This window comes from Larimichthys crocea, chromosome XV, assembly GCF_000972845.2.
Source record: "Larimichthys crocea isolate SSNF chromosome XV, L_crocea_2.0, whole genome shotgun sequence".
Classification (NCBI taxonomy): Eukaryota; Metazoa; Chordata; class Actinopteri; family Sciaenidae; genus Larimichthys; species Larimichthys crocea.
In genome coordinates this window covers 15,676,295-15,695,977 of record NC_040025.1, presented here as the reverse complement: position 1 = coordinate 15,695,977, position 19,683 = coordinate 15,676,295, and the positions used below count along the sequence as shown (strand labels likewise).

The 19,683-nt window shown below is 39.7% G+C and overlaps 3 protein-coding genes across 8 annotated transcripts; 1 reads left to right on the top strand and 2 right to left on the bottom strand.

The window, feature by feature from the left end:
- Positions 1–932: 932 nt before the first annotated feature.
- On the bottom strand, positions 933–6,121 carry cbx5 (chromobox homolog 5 (HP1 alpha homolog, Drosophila)). Its single transcript, XM_010747374.3, has 5 exons — positions 5,936–6,121; positions 5,175–5,354; positions 4,179–4,413; positions 3,399–3,499; positions 933–2,558 (listed from the first exon to the last, which is right to left on the bottom strand). The coding sequence occupies exons 2-5, from the start codon at positions 5,303–5,305 to the stop codon at positions 2,417–2,419; spliced, it is 609 nt and encodes a 202-aa protein (XP_010745676.1). The 5' UTR covers positions 5,306–5,354; positions 5,936–6,121; the 3' UTR covers positions 933–2,416.
- A 495-nt stretch (positions 6,122–6,616) lies between these two features.
- On the top strand, positions 6,617–10,423 carry hnrnpa1b (heterogeneous nuclear ribonucleoprotein A1b). 3 transcript variants are annotated; one of them, XR_797445.3, is made up of 12 exons: positions 6,617–6,745; positions 7,296–7,412; positions 7,498–7,644; positions 7,738–7,948; positions 8,032–8,124; positions 8,234–8,284; positions 8,367–8,420; positions 8,501–8,635; positions 8,709–8,834; positions 8,915–8,981; positions 10,165–10,221; positions 10,298–10,423. XR_797445.3 is itself a non-coding variant. In XM_019268660.2 (11 exons), exons 1-10 carry the CDS (start codon positions 6,734–6,736, stop codon positions 8,968–8,970), a joined length of 987 nt encoding a protein of 328 aa, XP_019124205.1. In that variant the 5' UTR covers positions 6,617–6,733; the 3' UTR covers positions 8,971–8,981; positions 9,151–9,474. The 3 variants fall into 3 exon arrangements, 2 of the variants coding, with proteins under 2 accessions (XP_019124205.1, XP_010745649.2); XM_019268660.2 differs by lacking the exons at positions 10,165–10,221; positions 10,298–10,423 and adding an exon at positions 9,151–9,474 and having other exon boundaries at positions 8,032–8,109; XM_010747347.3 differs by lacking the exons at positions 10,165–10,221; positions 10,298–10,423 and adding an exon at positions 9,151–9,474.
- nfe2 (nuclear factor, erythroid 2) lies at positions 10,252–15,462 on the bottom strand. 4 transcript variants are annotated; one of them, XM_019268658.2, is made up of 4 exons: positions 14,744–15,462; positions 12,824–12,945; positions 12,591–12,728; positions 10,252–11,896 (listed from the first exon to the last, which is right to left on the bottom strand). In XM_019268658.2, the coding sequence occupies exons 2-4, from the start codon at positions 12,869–12,871 to the stop codon at positions 10,601–10,603; spliced, it is 1,482 nt and encodes a 493-aa protein (XP_019124203.2). In that variant the 5' UTR covers positions 12,872–12,945; positions 14,744–15,462; the 3' UTR covers positions 10,252–10,600. The 4 variants fall into 4 exon arrangements, with proteins under 4 accessions (XP_019124203.2, XP_019124204.2, XP_010745626.3 ...); XM_019268659.2 differs by having other exon boundaries at positions 12,824–12,903; XM_010747324.3 differs by having other exon boundaries at positions 12,824–12,950; positions 14,744–15,461.
- Between the last annotated feature and the right edge of the window lie 4,221 nt (positions 15,463–19,683).

The following is a 19,683-nucleotide window of genomic DNA, read 5'->3' as shown; positions in this document are numbered from 1 at the left end:
TTCTATGGATTATTATCTGTATTTAATTAAGGTATGAAATGGGAACTATTATTAGAAATACTCTCTTTATCTTTTTTATGCTTTATTTTAGTTCACACATTTCAGCCTGACATACTGTGTCTGATGTGTCCTGAGACCTTACTAAAAATTTTAATAAATCTGTTTGAACATTGCATTCTTCAGTGCACGGCATGAGTTTGTGGGACTACAGGTGGGTTCAGCAGATGTTAAGAAGAGGCAAAGTAACTCAGAAGTCAATTGACGTACTAGAGAAAGATGTGATGTTAGTCAGTAAACATGACATGAATCCAAAGAGGCATAATAATCCATAAGAAAAGACTAATTTATGGGCTGTTGTAGTGAGCAACTTTAAGAGTTTGAACTGTGAATGACTTGCATAAAATGGAGTTATGACTTTTGCATCGGTGTTGTTTAACAGCGCCATCTGGTGGGTGAGAGCTGCTCATGCTCATGAAACATTTTCTTCAACAAAGAAAACAAAAACAGGTCTCAGTTCAACAGAGGCCACATTAAGCAGTTTTTCTCTCTTGAGACTTGTGACTTATGGGTTTTTTATCTTTCCCCCAGGACCGATAGTTATCTACCCGCCTGATATTAGGAAATGTCCTAATGTTAAGCAAAGTTTTAGTACAGTATAGTTATTACTCATTTCATCCAAAACAACTCCCATTAAATAAGTCATTATGGCATTTTTTTTTTATTTCATCCTGAGGCATAGACTTTTTTTAGTAACTTATTCTTTCTCAGTAGAAATTTAATTCACATCCAAAACAAAAGTCAACTGACTCAACATTAACACTGAAAATGTTTATTAAAGGGCTACTGTACACATATTTGTAACATTTACCGTAGTTGAAACAAAAAATTAAAAATTCTGCACCTGCAAAAACCGAGGCCAAAACTCATGGATCTGAAAGGACAAAATATGTTTAATGAAATTAAACGAAACCATAAGTGATACCAAGGGACGTGATAAATGTACTGTATGTATGAGAGGGAAGAAAATTACAACCTTCGTTCACAATGCCAATTAAAGCAAAAAGTCTGTACAAACTAAACATTTGGTCCTAAGAGTCCATGTCAGAGCACAGCCGATCAAACTACAAAACCGGCATCCATCTTGTGTAAGATGTGACCTCTGCTTGACAGTCAGCAACATTGTCCCAGAAATGTTTAATACTCATATTCAAGAACAATCAAATTACGCATTACAATCAAACCCAGGATATGCATAATTCAATCAGAGACTGGTTTTAATTAGTTCGAATTAACATTACGAGAAAAAAAAATTAAAAATACTCAAATGATTTTATCACATTATACTGTTTAAAAAAATAATAATAATCACTAGCTAGAATAACACCATTAAAACTTCAGGGTTTGTCATCATAGATTGGTCACATGGGCCAAAAGATTTTAATTTTTTAGCCACAAGGTGGCAGACCCAAGTGACTGGTGGTGATGAATGCTGGTTTCATTTCATGTGGATACAGTGAAGATTGTCTAACCTCTTAACATAAGACTGGTCCAAAGATAACACTGGAGTTACAAAGAAAAAAAAAACAGAGCAAAATTTGTTTTATTGTCCTTTTCTTGAACAGGTAATCGCATAAAGAAATCATGAAAAAAAAAAAAAAAATCATCACACAAAGTTCACATGTCAAAATTTGGAAATGAGAAAAGATAAAAATGACATATAAAAAAAAGAAACTAGGATACCATCACTGTTATAAAGACAAAATTGGCCGGCGTCATCTGCAAGTTCGCAAATTGAGTAGTTATATCCTGGTAGACAAGACAAACTGAAAAATCTACAAGAGATAAAAAGTTTCTTAAAAAGGAAGTGATTATGCAGTCAGGAAAGTGCTGCGGTGGTTGCTTCCTGAATATCGAGACTACGGTTTTATCCTCAGTGATGTTAGTGAGATCTTAAAGCAAAGAGGTGCACAGCTTATGGAGACTTCAGAATGGGGTTGTGTTCCTGCCGTGGGACAAGCTCATGGTTAACGCAGCTTGTGCCACCTCTGGCTACCAAGACTATGGTCTGAGTTTTAACAGATGGCCATGGATGCAAAACACCTTACTGACATAATCACATCCTTTAAGCACTAAAACATGTTAAGACATTAAAAAGAAGGTAAAGAATACAAAGACAGAACAGCAGAAACCCTCCTCAGTAGCATATCATCCCATGTCCACTACAGCTTCTCCTCCTGTCGGATGGATCCTTCTCACCATGAAGAGAACATGACTGTGTCCGCTGTTTATGTGTCGTTGTTGGACATGGTAAAGAGGGAGGATGGGAGGTTTGGGTGTGAAAAAATATCTGACTCAAGGCAGTCCCCTGCAGTGGAGGAGGTTTCCTGTGAACCTGCTTCCTCCTGAGGTGATGCACTCACACACTGACTGCATCCTTCTCCTTCTTGTCACCGTCTTCGTGCCAGGTGAGACGCTCCTCATAGAAGGCTATGACTATCTGTGGGCACTTATGATTGGCTTCCTTGGCGAGCACGAGATCAGCCTCATCAGAGTCTTTCCTGCAAGACATAAAGACCGAAGTTTGTCTTTAGAATTAGCTCAGAACTGTGCATCTCTGCACAAGTTAGATATTACACTCTTAAAGTGTGTCATCCATCAAAGTAGGCAGATGAAGCTTGTGAATCTGCTGAGGAGCTTTTTTTCCCCCTCAAACTTTATAAAAGAAAAATTAGAAATGAACAGATCAGATTAACATCTATGTTACAACTGTTGTCCTAATTGGAGCCAGCACACCCTCGAATGGAGCTTGACCAGGCATGAATGACGAGGTACTACACATATATCCATCTAGCTAATGTGTAATGACAAAATTTTATGGTGTGGCTTACTGTTTGGATATGAATGGGCAGCTAGGCTATTAGTGCTGCTAATGGGTAATTTGTCAGTAGCAATCTGGCATATTGAGAGCTCCTGTTCCAAAGAATTGTGCCATTACAAGTTGCAAGCAGTAGCAGTACAGGCAACACCCACAACCAAAGGGTTGACACCTAGAAACCAGAAACGCACCAATACTAGTTTTTTGCCCAGGAGAGATACGAATGTCAAGTACCTTATTAAGTGGAAATACCATGCAGAGTACATAAGAGCCCTTCATGCCGTTATCAGTAGCAGAGTGAAAGCATCCACTAATTAACCTGCTCATATAGGAGACCATCTTTCACAGCCAAGTCCCTGCCTATCTACCATAAAAGTCCTAAACATTCAGAAAGAAGATATTGCATCTGCATATAAATAATCATGTTTGTTTTTTTATTGTTTGTCTTTTTACAGTTGTTCACATGGCAACATTGGACCAAATGCTGCATGCAAATTTTGAGATTAACATAAACAAAACTTACCACTTCATAAGAAACATTAGGTCACCACAAGAGTCAGTTGCTCCTATGATCTTCTCTGGCTCGAGTCCTCTCTCAAAGCCACGTGCAACTAGAATGTCATCCTGAAAGATAACAGGAAGAAAAATACATTTGAATATAGAAAAAGTCTGGTGTAAACCACCAACTGTAAGACTGTAAACTAACTGTATTTAGATATGCTAAAAAAAAAAAAGAATAAAAAAGAAGTGTGATAAAACACACGCATTAAAATAGATTTGACAGGTAGTTGATTTTACAGGCTTTCAAAAAAAAGAATGAACTTTTAATAATTACTTACTAATCATAGTCAATAGTCAATTGAAAAAACATTAAATATTCCATTTAAGCCCCAAACCAACTGATTCAAAATGTTGATTGTATGCCAAATAAAACCAAAAAAAATGTTTTAGCAAAGCAATAAAAAAAAAAAGAAAGAAAAAAAAAAATGCTGTATCCTTTGAAATCCTCTCTTATCAGATCAGACACCCATATCAAATATAAAATGATCATACAAATGAGCTTTTAAAAAAATCACCCAAGAGCAGAAAGCTATGTTTCGGTCACTGTGCAGGGCACAAAGCTTGAAAAACAGGTGTCAGCCTAACACATGCAAATCACCTACAACATCTAAATAACAGCCCATACACTGCACGCTACTGATGTATTCAAATTAAGTTGACGCGTTCTGATCAGATTATATCGAGTTTAAACTTAACACTGTGCATCTAAACATATTTGAAAACAAAAATCTACTGCACCAACCTCCTTTTTCTTTTTGGGCTTACTTCCACCCTCCTCATCATCATCTGAGCTTCTCTTCTTTGAGGTACTGGAGTCTTTGGACCGCCCCAAGGAGCCTGTGCTTGATTTGCTGGCCCCGCTGCTAGGTGTGGAGCTCCCACCGCTGCTGCTGCTGCTTTTCTTGTAGGTCTTCATGAATTCTGAAATAAGCTCTGGGCAGTCCAGATTCTTCTCTGGCTCCCACGTGTTGTGCTTTCTGAGAAAGATCACATTGCAACACGTTAGTATCAACCTAATCATAATACCAGTAAGGTTAATGAACAGCACTGATTAGGCGTGAGTGACCTACTGAAATCAGTATTATGGTACTACACTGAATATACCTCTACACTGTACCTTCTTTATCCATTATTTTAGTCTTTAAATCAGCAGCTCACTAAAAAGATGCAATTTCCTATGTGTATGTAGTAGTGAATACTTCTGCCTGCTTATCTAATGATATGCACTGCACTAGCAGCTAATCAACTCATTAAAAATGTTGTTTCTGTGAAAACCTCCAACACAAAGTATAACCGAATGTGTGTGATATTAAATTTAACACTGTATGGCAAAGGAAATACCCTATTCCCTACACATGTTTGGAGACAACCCACTGAGGTGTATCATGTATGTATCATGTGTATATATGGGGAGTGAGCTCCATAGATTAGCTGTATGGTCTGGTAACTTAAGCATGAAGCATATCTAATCTGGAGAATCTTGGTCAGTGTTTTTTTTTTTTATTTTATCTTAGATAACCACAGAAATTCATAGAAACTGCACACTGGGACATCCTGTGTGCAGAAGCAGCATAATGAACAGTTTGGATCAACAGATACATGACTTATGTGAAACTATTAGATTGTCACACATTGTTTTGTTTTTAAATGTGTGCAGTAGAGGGTTAAACTATAACCCATCTGTGTTGATGGTTATGTATGTGCTAACACATTCATCACACTGGCTGAAATAACTTACTCTGAGTATCCTTTCCACTTCAGGAAGAACTCAACCCTGCCTTTCACCACCCTCCTGTCCAGCACCTTCTCCACAACATATTCTTCCTCATCAGAGGATGAAGACTCCTCTTCGCGAGACTTTTTGCCCATAGCAAAGTTTGTTGCTGAACACTACGCTGTCGCAGCCAATGGCACTTCCCTGTATAGGAAAACGATAGAGAAGCTAACGTTAAAGAGAATACTGATCATCATTTTCCCAACCTGCATACCGGTCATATATATAAATAAATAATTAAATATATGTATGTTAAGCACAATCTATTAGTTAACGTTACTGGTCGGTGGTATACTTTAACCTGAGCCAGCGATAGCTACATAGTATCGTGCATCAGGCATCATTTAATTGTTGTTACTCCAATCCGCAACAGGCACGACACACTGGAGGGGAAAAAGGGGCTAAACAAAGTGGCTGGCTATCGACCACCGTCCCTCCCAGTAACGTTAACCGTGCACCAGCTAAAATACATGAAAGGGTTAGACAGCGTTATCAGAAAACGTGATATGTGCACAAAGCAGTCATGATATGATGTTGTGTTTGCTAAGCTAACGTTACTAGCTAAGCAATGGGCACTGAGAGGCAAACTTAGCCCGCAAGCTAACGCTCCATCGAGCTAACACTAGCTACATTTAAAAACACCAAAAACGTATAAAATAAATGACGATACCTGCAGAGGCATGGAGCACTACGCTGTGCCAAATGTGAACATAAGTATTATTTACCCTGCGGATGAGCAGACTGCCGGTGTTGAGCAAGTGAATCGCAGCGATAGCGAGTGTCTTTTGTGGATCTGCGGTCTGCGAGGCCAACGCTGGGGCTACTTTAGCATCTAGCCTGAATCACATAAAGGTGCTGTGCGTAAAAAGCGCGCGTTAAAGGCGCACAATGAATGTACCCGCCCCGCGGTCAGCTGATGACCTATATATGTTTTGGGGGGGGGGGCTTTATATCTCCCGGTGATTATAAACGCACGTCTTTAAACCTTATGTATGTGTTTACTGTGATAGATTTACACCGAGTGTCTCAATAAATTAAAAAAAAATACACATTAGATATAAATGTATGTCGGTGTAGTAGTGCTGCAACTGGGGAAAGCACAGCTCCACCCTCAGGTCAAAAATCACAACCATTGAGGAGTAATGATCATTTTATTGCGCTATTTATCTATGCTATCCGTCAGTATGTTCACAATCTCAACCCTGATGTGTCCATTATATGTTTATTTATTTGGCATCATAAACGCTTCATCTTAGAAATAATTATTCACATATAGCGTCCATATTCTTCGTTGTGATGCGGCAATGCACGCCCACCGTCAGGCGATTGGTCGTTTGTAGTGATTGATTGAATCGGGGACCAATCAAGACTCACCAAATAGTGACGACAGACTGCAGCGGGAACTGTTGACCAATAGCCGTGCGGCAGAGGTGTAGCCGTTGCTATTTATTCTACAGTTGAGCAGCAGGCTAGGCTCGTCTGACCGGTCCGTTTACAAGGAGTCTTCAAGGATTCATTACAATATGTCGAAAGACGTGAGTACTACACGAGCATATATATTATATATTCCATATATGAAACCGTAGATCGTTTAAAAAAAACCCTAGCTGCGATCACTCGATGCACAGCGCAGACTGCGTTTTCGCCGTCTGCCGCAGCTAGCAAAGCGCTGTGCAGCCGCCATTTTATAGCAGCTGGGCCTCGTGGCCTTTTGTTCACGCCGCGTGTTATGTATGAAACTCACGAGCTTCACTCATCTCGCCGTCGGTCGATTTATGAATGGGGGAGCGTCAGTACTATAGCAGACACACGCGTTTACTGTTTTTACAGCAGCAGTCGCTGCTAGGAATCGTCAACAGCTCTGCAGCGCTGCGCTAAGTTAATGGCGGCGATCTCCATTCTCCACCCTGTCCTGGTTTCTGATGTGTGACGCATGTGGATTAACATTAGATTCTCATTGCATTGTTAATGCCAGAACAGTTTAATTGTGGATGTAGTTATTGCCATCGTGCCTTTCTTTTGTTTGTTTTTGTAATACCCGTGAGTGGACGCTAATGCTAGTATCTTGCTTTGTCTATTGTGCAGGTCCCACGCGAGCCAGAGCAGCTCCGCAAGCTGTTCATTGGGGGATTGAGTTTCGAGACCACAGATGAAAGCCTGCGGGCTCATTTTGAGCAATGGGGGGGCCTTACAGACTGTGTGGTAAGTGGGATTTACCCTTTTTTAACACTGATTTTTATATTGTGTGACTTAAGAAATTGAGTGACTATATACCTCCTTTTTCTAGGTCATGAGGGATCCCAACACCAAGAGATCCAGGGGCTTTGGTTTTGTTACGTATTCATCAGTGCAAGAGGTTGATGCTGCCATGTCTGCCCGCCCCCACAAGGTTGATGGAAGAGTCGTTGAACCTAAGCGTGCTGTTTCTAGAGAGGTATGTTGACGTTATACTTTGGGGCAAATGACCTTCACGTAAGGATAGGACATGTATAGTTGCTACAGCAAATGTTTTTTTTTTTGATTGCAGGACTCAAACCGGCCAGGTGCCCATGTAACTGTTAAAAAGATCTTTGTTGGAGGAATCAAGGAAGATACAGAGGAGTCTCACCTGCGAGATTACTTCCAGCAGTTCGGCAAAATCGAGGTTATTGATATCATGACTGACCGCAACACTGGAAAGAAGAGGGGCTTTGCTTTTGTGACCTTTGATGACCATGATTCAGTGGACAGGATTGTCAGTAAGTATGAATTTCAGTTGCAGATTTGATGGCTTTTTAACTGTCTTGAATGCATTACTTACGCTGTACTTTTTTTCTTCCAGTCCAGAAGTACCACACAATCAACTCTCACAACTGCGAAGTGAGGAAGGCCCTGACAAGGCAGGAAATGCAGACTTCGGGTATGGGAATGAGAGGTCGGCTCCTTCTCTGTTTGAGCAAGCCCCGATTATGCAACACACACACAGTTCATGTTGGCTCAGTTGACAGCTCGTGCAAAGCTAATGTGTCTTTTGTTTTGTTTAGGTCGCAGCAGTGGTGGAAGGCCTTATGACTACGACAGAGGCTTCAACCAAGGTAAGACTTCTTCGATTCTTTTTCTATAGACTTATACAGATCATATTAAATCTAAAACCTGAATTGACATTTGCTTCTTTAGGTGGCAGAGGAAGGTATGGAGATGGTCCTTACAACTGCAATGGAGGTGATGGTGGTAAGTAGACAGTTTGCTGTGTTTTTACTTTGTCATTTGTTTTGAAGATGGTCAGTGTACTCAAAAAGGATATGTTGTAGGTTATGGAGGTGGTCCCGGTGGTCCTGGTGGCTATAATAATGGCGGTAACCGTGGATATAACCAGGGTTACAACCAGGGTGGTGGAGGCGGTGGTGGCGGCTATGGAGGAAATGGTTATGACAGCAATGGCTATGGTAAGTGTTTTTACCTCCCCTTGAGTAAAACTGCTCAGGATGTGGTCGTTTTCTAAGTTATGTTCAATCATAGGTAACTGCGGCGGCGGTGGTGGTGGCGGAAATAACTACAACAGCATGGGCCACTACGACCCCCAGGCGTCCAACTTTGGCCCGATGAAGAACAACTTTGGCGGCGGCGGTGGCGGCAGGAACTTCGGCAAGACAGAAATTTCAAAAAGGACATATACTGTTTCTTTTTGCGGTTTCTGTAAACTGAGTTTTCTCATCTGCTTCTAGGTGGCTATGGAAATGGCTCCAACAGTGGTGGATATGGCCGTCCCGGACGATTTTGAAATGTGAAGTGGTAAGCGTTTGAAACCATGTCCTAAGTATTCGTATCATAAAACCAGAGTTTGACGTTGCAGGGACTCGTTAAGTGTAGACAACAATTATTTTTTTAAAAAATCACTCTGGATCTCAGGTCATACAAAGTCAGTGCACAGTTAACAATGTTGTTCCGTATTGTTCAACAGGACTGAGTACTTAGGAGAGGAGAGCAAGGAGAGGAGAGCAAGCGAAGTGACAGGGCAGCTGTGACAGGGCAGCTGCAGGTTTACCTCCTAAATCTGCTCAGCCAAACAGTTGTTGCAGGTTACAGCTGCTGCAAGAAGAGATGTACAGTAGATAAATCATGGAGGGTCTTCATTTAAACGTTTTGTGTTTTTTCATCGAACTGTATTTCTGGAAACTAAGCATTCCAATGAGGTTTTATGTAGATTTTTTCTTTAAGTCTGGTTTTTATTTGTAACTGCATCCAATCAAGCTGAAATAAACCATCATTCAGTTTTTTTTAAAAAGTCTCGTTAGCCTCTTTAGTGGTTTGGGAAAGGGAGGGTTGACGACTACTAGATGCTGCACAAAGTTGGGGTGAAAGCCACATTGTACACATCACGTAAGGAGTTTGGGAAAGCACACTTCCTGAGATGTATGCGAAGTCACCACACGCTCCATAAGGTCAATGCATTTTACAAGACTGATTCAGGAATGAGGAGTGTACAAATACATTCATCATAAAGAGTCCATCACTTGGTACAGACTCTTGACCCTGAGTTCTGCAAAGATCAACTGGAAGATGCTAGCTTACATGCAAAGTCTTTGAGGCTAGCCATGGAAGCCAGCTGAGGGAGAGAAGTAGCAAAACCATCGCCAGGATCATTGAAGCAGGGGAGAGTGAGAACAGAAGCCTGAGACTAGCAGGCAACAGCTACCAAAAGGCTTAAGTGCTGTGTAGGTAAGACCAGACTTCTCAACTACTGATAGTATGTCTTGCTTATGTCATGTAGCTGGTAGTAAGTTGTTTAGCCCAGTAATGACGTAACATTTGCAAACCAGTTATATTATGACTTGAAACCAATGTTGACTGGTAAACTTGGCCTCCTAATTGTGCATTGAGGCCCTACAACATATTGCATGCTGTGAACAGAAATGAAGACACATTTTCCTTTTTGATAGATTACATTTTACTTATTTGGATTTTTTGCTTCTAGGAAACTCCACGTGGACCCCCAAACCTGACTTCATTTCAGTGACAATGGCTAAATCAGGTACAAATCATCAAAGCCTTACACATAAAATTCATTCTTCGTTCTCCTCTTTATTAAACTCGTTCTGTTTTCACAGGTTTGCCGAAACAATCATGGTGCTGCTGAAGACTTTATGCATTTTTTTTTGTTCTTTTTTAACCTATCTGAAGACTGCTGTGCAGTGTTTTTACTTTTTTAAATAAAGTATTTTTTTTATAAAGCACTGTGTGGTTTCAGTCAATTGTAAGCATTTATACATGTGTCTAGTCTAACATATGAAGGTTAAGTCATAACCAGATGAACTAAATGTGTAACTTCAAGCCAGTTAATATACTTTTCAGTTGGCACAATCAAGCAATATACCGTCAGAGTTTTGAATAATGAAAGGCTATTCAAGTCTTCAGCATTGTTCCCTCTTTTGCATAGTTGTGTGAGGTACCAAATAAATTTTACCATCCGGTGTCTGTTGCAGAGAGTATTCATCTATTGAATATGGTTGTCCATCTTCATCTCTTAAGTGAGAGAATACCTCTGAATAGAGGTCTGTAAGGCGACATTTAATAAAAGTCAAGCTGCGCTTGAACTCGAGCCTTTCCTTTGCCAGGTGCTCTCTCTGGGCCTGCAGCTGGTTCAGTTCTCTTTCAAGGTGAATTATGCTCTCAAGCTTCCTTTTCCTGCAGTTCTGTGCTGCCACCTTGTTCTTCCCTCTCCGTCTAATGTCCCTGACCAGTGCCAGTTGAGAATCTGTCAGAGTATAATGTGTCAGAAGCTCGTTGAAATCATCCACTGGTAGGTTGATAATCTTATCCATGGGGAAGGGGATTTTCAAAGCCATCGCACGCCGCTCATCTCTGCTAAGTGGAGCGGGAGTAGAGATGCTTCCGTGTGGTTTTGTGTACACGTTGTGCTGTGAGCTCCCTCTGCTGGACACTCCAGAGTCAATGTACAGGTTGCTTAGAGCAGTGTTCTGACCCTGCTGTTTGACTGACCAAGCAGTTGGGGCATCAGGTTGTGCATGAGATAAAGTGGGTTGGGCTGAAAAATAAGACTGGTGTGCACCTGAGTGTAAATATGAATGAGAGTGACCCTGGTAGTCCACTGGATAATGGATTTGTGCTCCTCTGGCGTGCTCATTCATGCTCTCTGGTTCCCCATCACTATATGTCATAACTGCGTCTACGCTCTGGTAACCTGGTGCACCACTGACAGGATTATCTGGAGAAGCCAAAGGTGGACTAGAACCCAGAGATAGACCAGAGTCCGACTCCATATCATCAGCTGAGCGAGCGTGAGAAATTTGTCCATGTGTAGTCCACAGCATGTGTCGACTTAGGCCCTGAGAGAGACAAGCATTGGCCCTCCTGTGCCCTTGGCTGGTCCCTGACATGTTCATCTGTTCCCTTGGAGCCATGAGTGAGGGCTGTGTGTGGGAAGAGACGGGGAGCATTCTTTGAGTGAGCTGAGATTCTGAGTGTCCGTATATTGCCTCTGCGTTGCTGCCTAGACGATGACACGCAGGCACCTCTTCAGAGTAACATCCATCATAAGCCTCAGCAGTGCTTAGTTCACAAGCAGCAGCAGGAGGAGGAGGAGGCCCGGAATGGGACTGAGCCATCCCATATCCTCCCATAGGGACCATCGGTTCCATGCTTTGGTACTGTGTTGTTTCATAGGAGCCTTCACCAGGGACTTCAAACTACAGCAACAAAAACAAAAAGGGCATATCCAGATATGACTGACAGGCATATGATTGGTGTACGTGTCACATCAACAATAAAATGACTGAAGATGATTACTACATTTACAAGACCTCTTGAGTTAATTCATGGAACAGTGTCTTTTTCACAATTCATCTGGTTCACTATAGAACACAGTTTGCCCCCCACTTCAGCATGCCACCCATAGCCTATGAACAGCTCTCATAGATGTGATCAGGTTTCACTTGGAAACAGATGGCTATTGTGCAGTGCAGGGGGCCGCTAGCAACATACAGCACTTGCCCCCTCTCACAATCTCTTCATCCTGCCATCACTCAAACGGACCATTGTTGCGTTTCTCAGCTGAGTGTGTATAAGTGTTTCAACAGTTAGCATCACATGAAATATATATAAAAAAAAAAGAAACAAGTATACTCAATTTGATAATTATGAATTCATGTATGAACTGCAATTTTGCATTGCCGTGTTTCAAATTGTACTTTCAACATGACACTGGCCTCTGGCACTGATTAAAATCAATTGACAACATACATTAACATCTAGTGAGGTTGCTATAGGCCTTGGTGATTTTGGAGTCAGACTACAATAACATGTAGTGTCCTTGCATAGTCAAATTTTGCAATGAAAACTTGATTTACCAGAACTCTCAGTGTGTCAGTGCTGAAGAGTTACCTGCAGCTCTGTGATGGCCATCAGCTCCTGCCAAGCAACATCCATCTCTGTGTCCTGAGGACCTCCATGAGACCTGGCTCCAGGAAAATTAGTTGACATGGACACCCCTCCACACAACTTGCCTGGAGTGGCTAATACCTTGAAACAGAAAAGAAAAAGTTTGCTAATGACAACATACTTTTTGAAGTGTATTTGACTTTAATTATGTGTTGTGGTATCTGTGATAGACCTACCTCACAGGTTCTCCTCAGTGGGAGAACACAGTTGGCCGTTGAACACATTCAGGACTGGCTCGTGCTGCAAAAAAGTCAACCTGGTGGAGGTGCAGAGCAGCGGGTTATCTCCTATCTCGTCTCTAAACTTTGACGCACCAGAAAGAAGAAATAAACAACACGTTTAGTCAAACCATACCATGGAACACATTTCTATACATACAGTGTTACATATCCATAGAGCTGTCGATGCTACATAAATGACTGTTTGGGTGTTGTGTAGGTTGTTTGGAACACATAAAGGGTTCAGTTGAGTTGATTTGACTCCTCCCATCAGTTGTCCCGGGGTGCAGCTATGCCAAACCCTGATAAGACAATCTGCGGGAAAACAGCATGCTCTACAAGACAGACTGGGGCCTGATGCCTGCTTTGGAAAATTTTGCATATGGCTAACATGCTGGCAGTAATCTTCTAAACTATTTTGGCTAAGCTTTAATAAAAGGCCTTATTTTGTAGTTTTTGCGGTCCAACTTATTTAATAATTTTTCAGTTAAAGACTCGCAACTATAGAAACACATTTAGAATGTAAAGTTTCCAATACACAAATAAAATTTGCTTTAAGAACAAATGTAAACAAATGACTTTTGCATTGACCGTCTTGTCACATACATGTACGCATACATTTATACACCTGAGTTCAATACAAACATTCACACACAATTTGTGTTATCTGTTCTGTTGTTTTTATCCTGAATCTGCTTGTTTAGATGTTTTAACATGTATTTTAAAAACCTAACCAAGGATGGGGCTGCCAATTAGCTTCAGCTACGCCCTATACCTAATATGTTGCATTACTTCCCCTTATGCAACAATATTTATCGGCATTGCGCTGTCAAATAAACTAATACAAATAAAAATACAGAAATTTAATAAATCAATTGATTCTGATTTTTCATTGTACACCCTGATGTGAGTCACTTAAAACCTTTTCTGTGGACTATAATTACACATCTGTTTGCATATGTAATTCTTAATATCCTGTTGATTCAATAAATATTTTTTAACGAGTACGAGTCCTCTAGTCTATATATGCTAAAAGTGGTGTGATGAAGTGGCAACATGAAGCTACTTCTCTGACAACATTCCTGAAACTACTCTGTGGCTGTGCCATTTGAAATTAGAATTATTTAAAAAGTCATAGCATTGGCCGCTGTCTGACGATTACACTCTTGGTTCAATTACTTTAGCCTTTAGTGCTAGTAATATATTAATTAATGAATAAAAATATATGAAAATGTATATTAAAGTATAGGAAGTTTTTCAATCAATTCTTTCTACTTGGTAAATCTCTTCTTACTGACCTTCAAAACAGACTGTGTAAATGAAATATGTCATATTGATTGTGATTTCAGTAGGACCTGTCTGTGTGAGAAAATTTGCTATCATATCCCATGTGTGAATTATTTCTTAATATTTAAGGGTTCTGAAACATGGGTTACAACTATTTTATCCTGCTATAACCGGTTGTTTGTGGTAAGTTTCTTGAGGCTGTTTCCTTTACTGTAAGAAATCATAATTCACCAACAGCACTCAGAAATATAATAATAAATAAAATAAAATAAATAAAGAAGCTGACAAAACATTGACTCAAATTAAGTCATCAAGATAAATCGTCCAATAAAGTCTAATGTGTGGAAATCAATTTCTTAACATGGAAATGGAAATCTGTGTTATTACTTTAACTGTATTCCTTACAACTTAAATGAATGAAGTTTCAGCACAAATGTAATTACATTTTTAATAGTTTCCCTTTGTTACATAATGATAAAGTGTCACATCTACTTAAAATCTATGACATCATGCAAGTGGTAATGCTGTATCCTCTGCATAGTTTTATAATAGAAAAAAAAGAAAGACAAATCAAGATATGAATGAACATACCTGAGCAACATGCTCTGATTCTTCAACAGGTGATGAGTGGAAAAAACACGTCAGAGGTTAAGCACAATCCTGGTGGTAAGAAGAAGAAAAGAACATATGTTGCGCTGTCTGCTCAGTTTAAACAGATTACAAGAAGTAAAACACACGAGGCCCCTTGCCCTATCTCTGATTCAACTGTCTGTCTGTCTCTCTCTGTTCTGCTACACATACAGCCACCGGCATAAATGGGATGGCCCTGTGCAGACAAACGCAATCTTCCTGTAAAGCACCCACACCACATTTTTTTTGCACTCTTGTATCCTTAATAGCACACTTGCACCCCAACCTCCAAATTTCCCTTTTGCCAACACAACAAACCACAAACCAACAGTCTGGCATACACCACTACAACCATTCTGTCATTCCACGCTGAAGGAGGTAGATATTTACAAATGAAACACAAACACAAAATCCTGTAAGCAATTTTCATTCTAATTATGTAATTTCAATAAACATAAAACACTAAAGTTAAACAACTAAAAGTGAGTGAAAACTAGATGTATGGTTGTCTCTGTCCTGGCCAAACCGTACAAGAACTGTGTCCTTTAAAATCCTCCCAAACGAAAGGTATGAGTAGTGTGATGTGGAGCACCTGGAGTCAGAGCCGGCATTGCAGTGAGGGCCCTGTTCAAGCAGGGGTGGGTTGGAGGCAGGATTGAGACTTAGTTTAGTAGAGATGGAATGTACACCCTCCGACAGGTAAGAAAGACTACATTGTTCCTCTATCTGGCAGAGCAACCGCCAAGGGAGAGAGAGGAGCAGGGGGAGAATGGAGGGGAGCGTGTCTTACATAGCAAGTGACCATTAAAATCCCTCACAAAAAAATCCCCTCATTGCCCTGATCTGAAGCACTGTGAGCAGTGAATTCACAAAGGCTATGTGTTATGTAGAACTGCCCCATTGTGCAACAGCTTTCACACAATTATAGTTAGAGCTGTTGTATATTTATTGTTCCATGGAGAAATGTAAGTTTATCTTCATACACAAGTGTGCCACTGTGTCAGTGATGATTTTGGAACTATTCTGCATCACATTAAATATTCACGACCTTTCATGCTCTGTCAGTGACCCCCTACTGTGTACATTGTGTACAACATAGTGGATAGATTTCATTTTTATAAAGCATGTGTTGACAACAACAGAAATCACTTGACAGACACGCTCAAAATGTGTCTGTTAATTCAGCTTTTGTGGTTAAAACATGTCTGTCGTCATTTTGCTCCTTAAACAGCTGCAGTGTGCAACAAATGTGAGTATTATATTTAAAAAATAAAAATGGAACTAGGAATCTAAAGACATGAACAGATGTCACAATCACTTCCCTCCTTGAATTTCAGTTGGTGAAATTCACTTTTTATGACTTTGTTAAACAGAAAACCAAATTCAATTCAATCTCTGATAAACTGCACACAAGAATATTAAACCTACTATAAATTGTCCTAATTTATCTCTTTACTTATGACATGTGTGATAAGTTGATTAACCTAATCTTTATATTTTTAATTATCCAAGAACACAAAGTATGTGAGGGTGATTAAGTTCGGTGTAAATGTTTGTTCTGAATACTGACCTGAAACTTTTTTATTGTGAATCAAACATATTTTAGGGCTAGTCAGAAAATTGAGTAAAGCCTTTTAGTGCGGCACTCTATATTCAAAAAGCATGAGAACATGGAAGATTTTGTCTGGCCCATTACAATATCACATCCCACTGAGACATAAATCTCAATGTTTTCTCTGTCATTGTTCTAAGATGGAAAAAGTAGGTGGCTGACAGAGTCAAGAAAGGTGAATGTCTACCAGGAATCAAAGAAGGGACTTCCCAACCCAAGTTCCTAGCACCCAGCCCCTGACTCAACCACTGCCACAGCATGCCAAAGAGCACCCTGTTATTACTGTGACCACAGTGGTTTTGAATCTGGACACAGTTCCCAGGTCAACGCCCACGCTCCCTGTTTGTGTTTGTTTGCTTCAATTAGTCGTTGACATCTCTGCTTTCCAGCTTGCCTGAACCTCTCAGACAGAGGCTGTCAGCCTTTTCTTATTGTGCACCTCAGTGCAATGAACCCAACCTCAAAAAAAAAGGCCGAACTTGTTGTCTGGGAACTGCCAACATGTTTGCCCACGGTTGACTCACTTAGGCTTAAATTCTCTTAATGACCATTGGATTTTGTTTTAGGGTATGTTAAATTTAATTTGGAATTAATGGTTGAACATGTTTGTCATTTTGTTGTTCCCCACCTACTCTATTTGTCCTGGTGTTTCCATGGTATTTCACTTGTTCATTAAAGATGAAGGAATGTGGCATCTTTGGTTTTGTTTTAACATCCAGAAAGCTGTATCAGACATGAGTGGAAAACCACCTAACTTCTAAACAAAATGAATGTGTGTCTTGGGTTGTGGTATCAAAAAGGGAATATTTTTGGAGTCAGCTTCTGGGAAAGGAAAAAAAAAATAGAGAGGGCAGATGGAGTATTACTTTTTTTCTTATATTGATCAACTAAATAACTGTAATCTAGATCTGAACTGTAAAAAATAAGGGCATGTTATTTCTTTTCTCTAATTTAACTTCAATAAAAAACAGCTGATAAAAGGGACATAAGAAAAGTAAGATGTACAGTTGTTCATGTGGTGATATGCAGACTGGTACTCAACTGGAAAGAGTGAATTTGATCCACCTACAATGTGTAGGTGCACTGTCTGGCTGATATCTAGTATCACATGCTGGCTTTATCCTGTATATTGGATATTAAAGATGCTCATTCAAATTTGTATCTTTTATCATCTTTACATACAATGTTTTATCTCATATTTTTCAAATGAGCATGCTGTGAAATGATCTTTATTGCACACAGTCATCCTCAGAGCAACTGTTTATGTAAAATGAAATGGGATTTAGAGATAACCTTTCTATTGTTCCTTAAAATATCTGTCAGAGCAGGCAACGGGGCAAATGAGGAACTTGAAGATGCAGCATCATTCTTCTAAATGTCTCAATCAGGCCTGCACTTATCTCAAGATATTTAGATTAGGATAATGTGTTGTAACATTTGTTCTGTATTTTTTACTTAATTTTTGTATTCACACATTCACATATTATATAACTTGTGCTGGAAAATAGAATTACGAATACAAAAACTAAACAGAATTAAGTAACTTAGGGGGCTATGTAAGTGGTGTGTGCATGTGTCTGTGTATATACATAGGTAATTGTATATATGCGATTAGGCCCATTTGTTCATAACAATGAATGTCAAGTCTTGTTGGTCATGCATACAGAGGGCGAAGGTAGGAAAAGGAGGATGTTGGTCGGCGGAAGCTCTGTTTAATGCTGATAAAAGAAACACTTGGTTCTTCGGAAGGGAACTGCTAACTGCTGTGGTTACTGGCAACCACTGAGCAGAGGGGAGCAGCCCATACATTCGCAGTACTTTATTCTCTCTGTCTTTTTCTATGTTATTCATTTCTACTTTTTAATCTTTGTGAACAAAAAACAGGACTAACAATATACAGTAAATATTTCCCAGACTTGAATAGGATATATATAATAGACATCTTGAACATTTACCTCACATCCTGACCTTTTAAGATTTTCTGAAAGTCAATTTATCAGTTTTATCAGTTTCACTTATTTATCACAGGATTGCGTAATAAAATGTACAGTAAAATGTTGGAATATACCTTTTCAATAAGTGTTTTTGTGTGTGCTTTATTTTCATTACTTTCTTTATTGAAGATTAACACAGACAACATAAAAACTATGTAGAGTATAGTTATACACATATAGAATTACATGGTAAAGAAAAATATGTTTTACATTTTGAATTCTTTAAAGTAGCAACCTTTAGCTTTGATGATAGCTTTGCACACTCATCTAAGCTTCATGATGTAGTCACTTGGAATGTTTTTCAATGAACAGGTGTGCTTGTATAAAGATAATTAGTAAAATCTAAGCCTTTTTAATGCGTTTGAGACCATCAGTTGTGTTGTTCAGAGGTAGTGCTGGCATACAGTAAATAGCCCCATTTGACTACTGTAGTAATCAATATTATGGCAAGAACCGCACAATTGAGTAAAGCGAAATGAGAGTCCATCATTACTGCATGTATGAAGGTCATTTCATACAGAATATTTTGAGTTCAATTTTCAATTTGTGTCTTGAAGTGCAGTCTCAAAAATCACCAAACACTATGATGAAAGTGATGATTTTTACAACACCCTGAAACATGACAGCAGATATTCATTACAGTCTCTAAGTTCATTGCAGTTACCATCCTCAAAAATCTGCAATTAACAGCTCCGCAGAGTAAAATCCAGATAAATGCTTCACAGAGTTCATAGCAGCAGACACATCTCAACATCAACTGTTGGGTGGAGACCGTGTGAATCAGGCTGTCATGGTTGAATTGTTGCAAAGAAACCCTTACTGAGGGAGACACAACAACAAGAAGAGCAATTACTGAGCCAAGAAACACAAGGAATGGATATTAGATCAGGGGAAATCTGTACTTTGGTCTGATGAGTCAAATTTAAGATTTTTTCTTCCAACAACTGTGTCTTTGTGAGATGCAGAGAAAGTGTACGGATGGTATCTGCATGTGTGGTTCCCACCATGAAACGTGGAGAAGGAGGTTTGGGAATGCTTTGCTAGTGACACTGAATTCAATTCAAGGCTAGCATGGCTACCATAGTATTCTTCAGTGACAGGCCATCCCATCTAGTTTGTGCTTAGAGGGACCATTAATTGTTCAGTATAATAACCGAAAACATACCCGGCCTCCTCAGTCACCCAACTTAAACTCAACTGAAATTGTTTACGATCAGATCGACCATGGAGAGAAGGAAAATTAGCCAAGAAATGCTCGGCATATATGGGAACTCCTTGAAAAACAAATCAAGGTC

Coding starts and splice junctions, on each gene's coding strand:
- hnrnpa1b (XM_010747347.3), top strand. Junction 7,949..8,031: donor TTCAGTGGACAGGATTGTCA/GTAAGTATGAAT, acceptor TTTTTCTTCCAG/TCCAGAAGTACCACACAATC. Junction 8,421..8,500: donor CTGCAATGGAGGTGATGGTG/GTAAGTAGACAG, acceptor GATATGTTGTAG/GTTATGGAGGTGGTCCCGGT.
- nfe2 (XM_019268658.2), bottom strand. CDS start 12,871: ATGTGTTCAACGGCCAACTGTGTTCTCCCACTGAGGAGAACCTGTGAG. Junction 12,729..12,823: donor CACTGAGGAGAACCTGTGAG/GTAGGTCTATCA, acceptor TTCTGTTTCAAG/GTATTAGCCACTCCAGGCAA. Junction 11,897..12,590: donor TGGCCATCACAGAGCTGCAG/GTAACTCTTCAG, acceptor TTGTTGCTGTAG/TTTGAAGTCCCTGGTGAAGG.
- cbx5 (XM_010747374.3), bottom strand. CDS start 5,305: ATGGGCAAAAAGTCTCGCGAAGAGGAGTCTTCATCCTCTGATGAGGAA. Junction 4,414..5,174: donor AAGTGGAAAGGATACTCAGA/GTAAGTTATTTC, acceptor GATCTTTCTCAG/AAAGCACAACACGTGGGAGC. Junction 3,500..4,178: donor AGCCCAAAAAGAAAAAGGAG/GTTGGTGCAGTA, acceptor GTTATCTTTCAG/GATGACATTCTAGTTGCACG.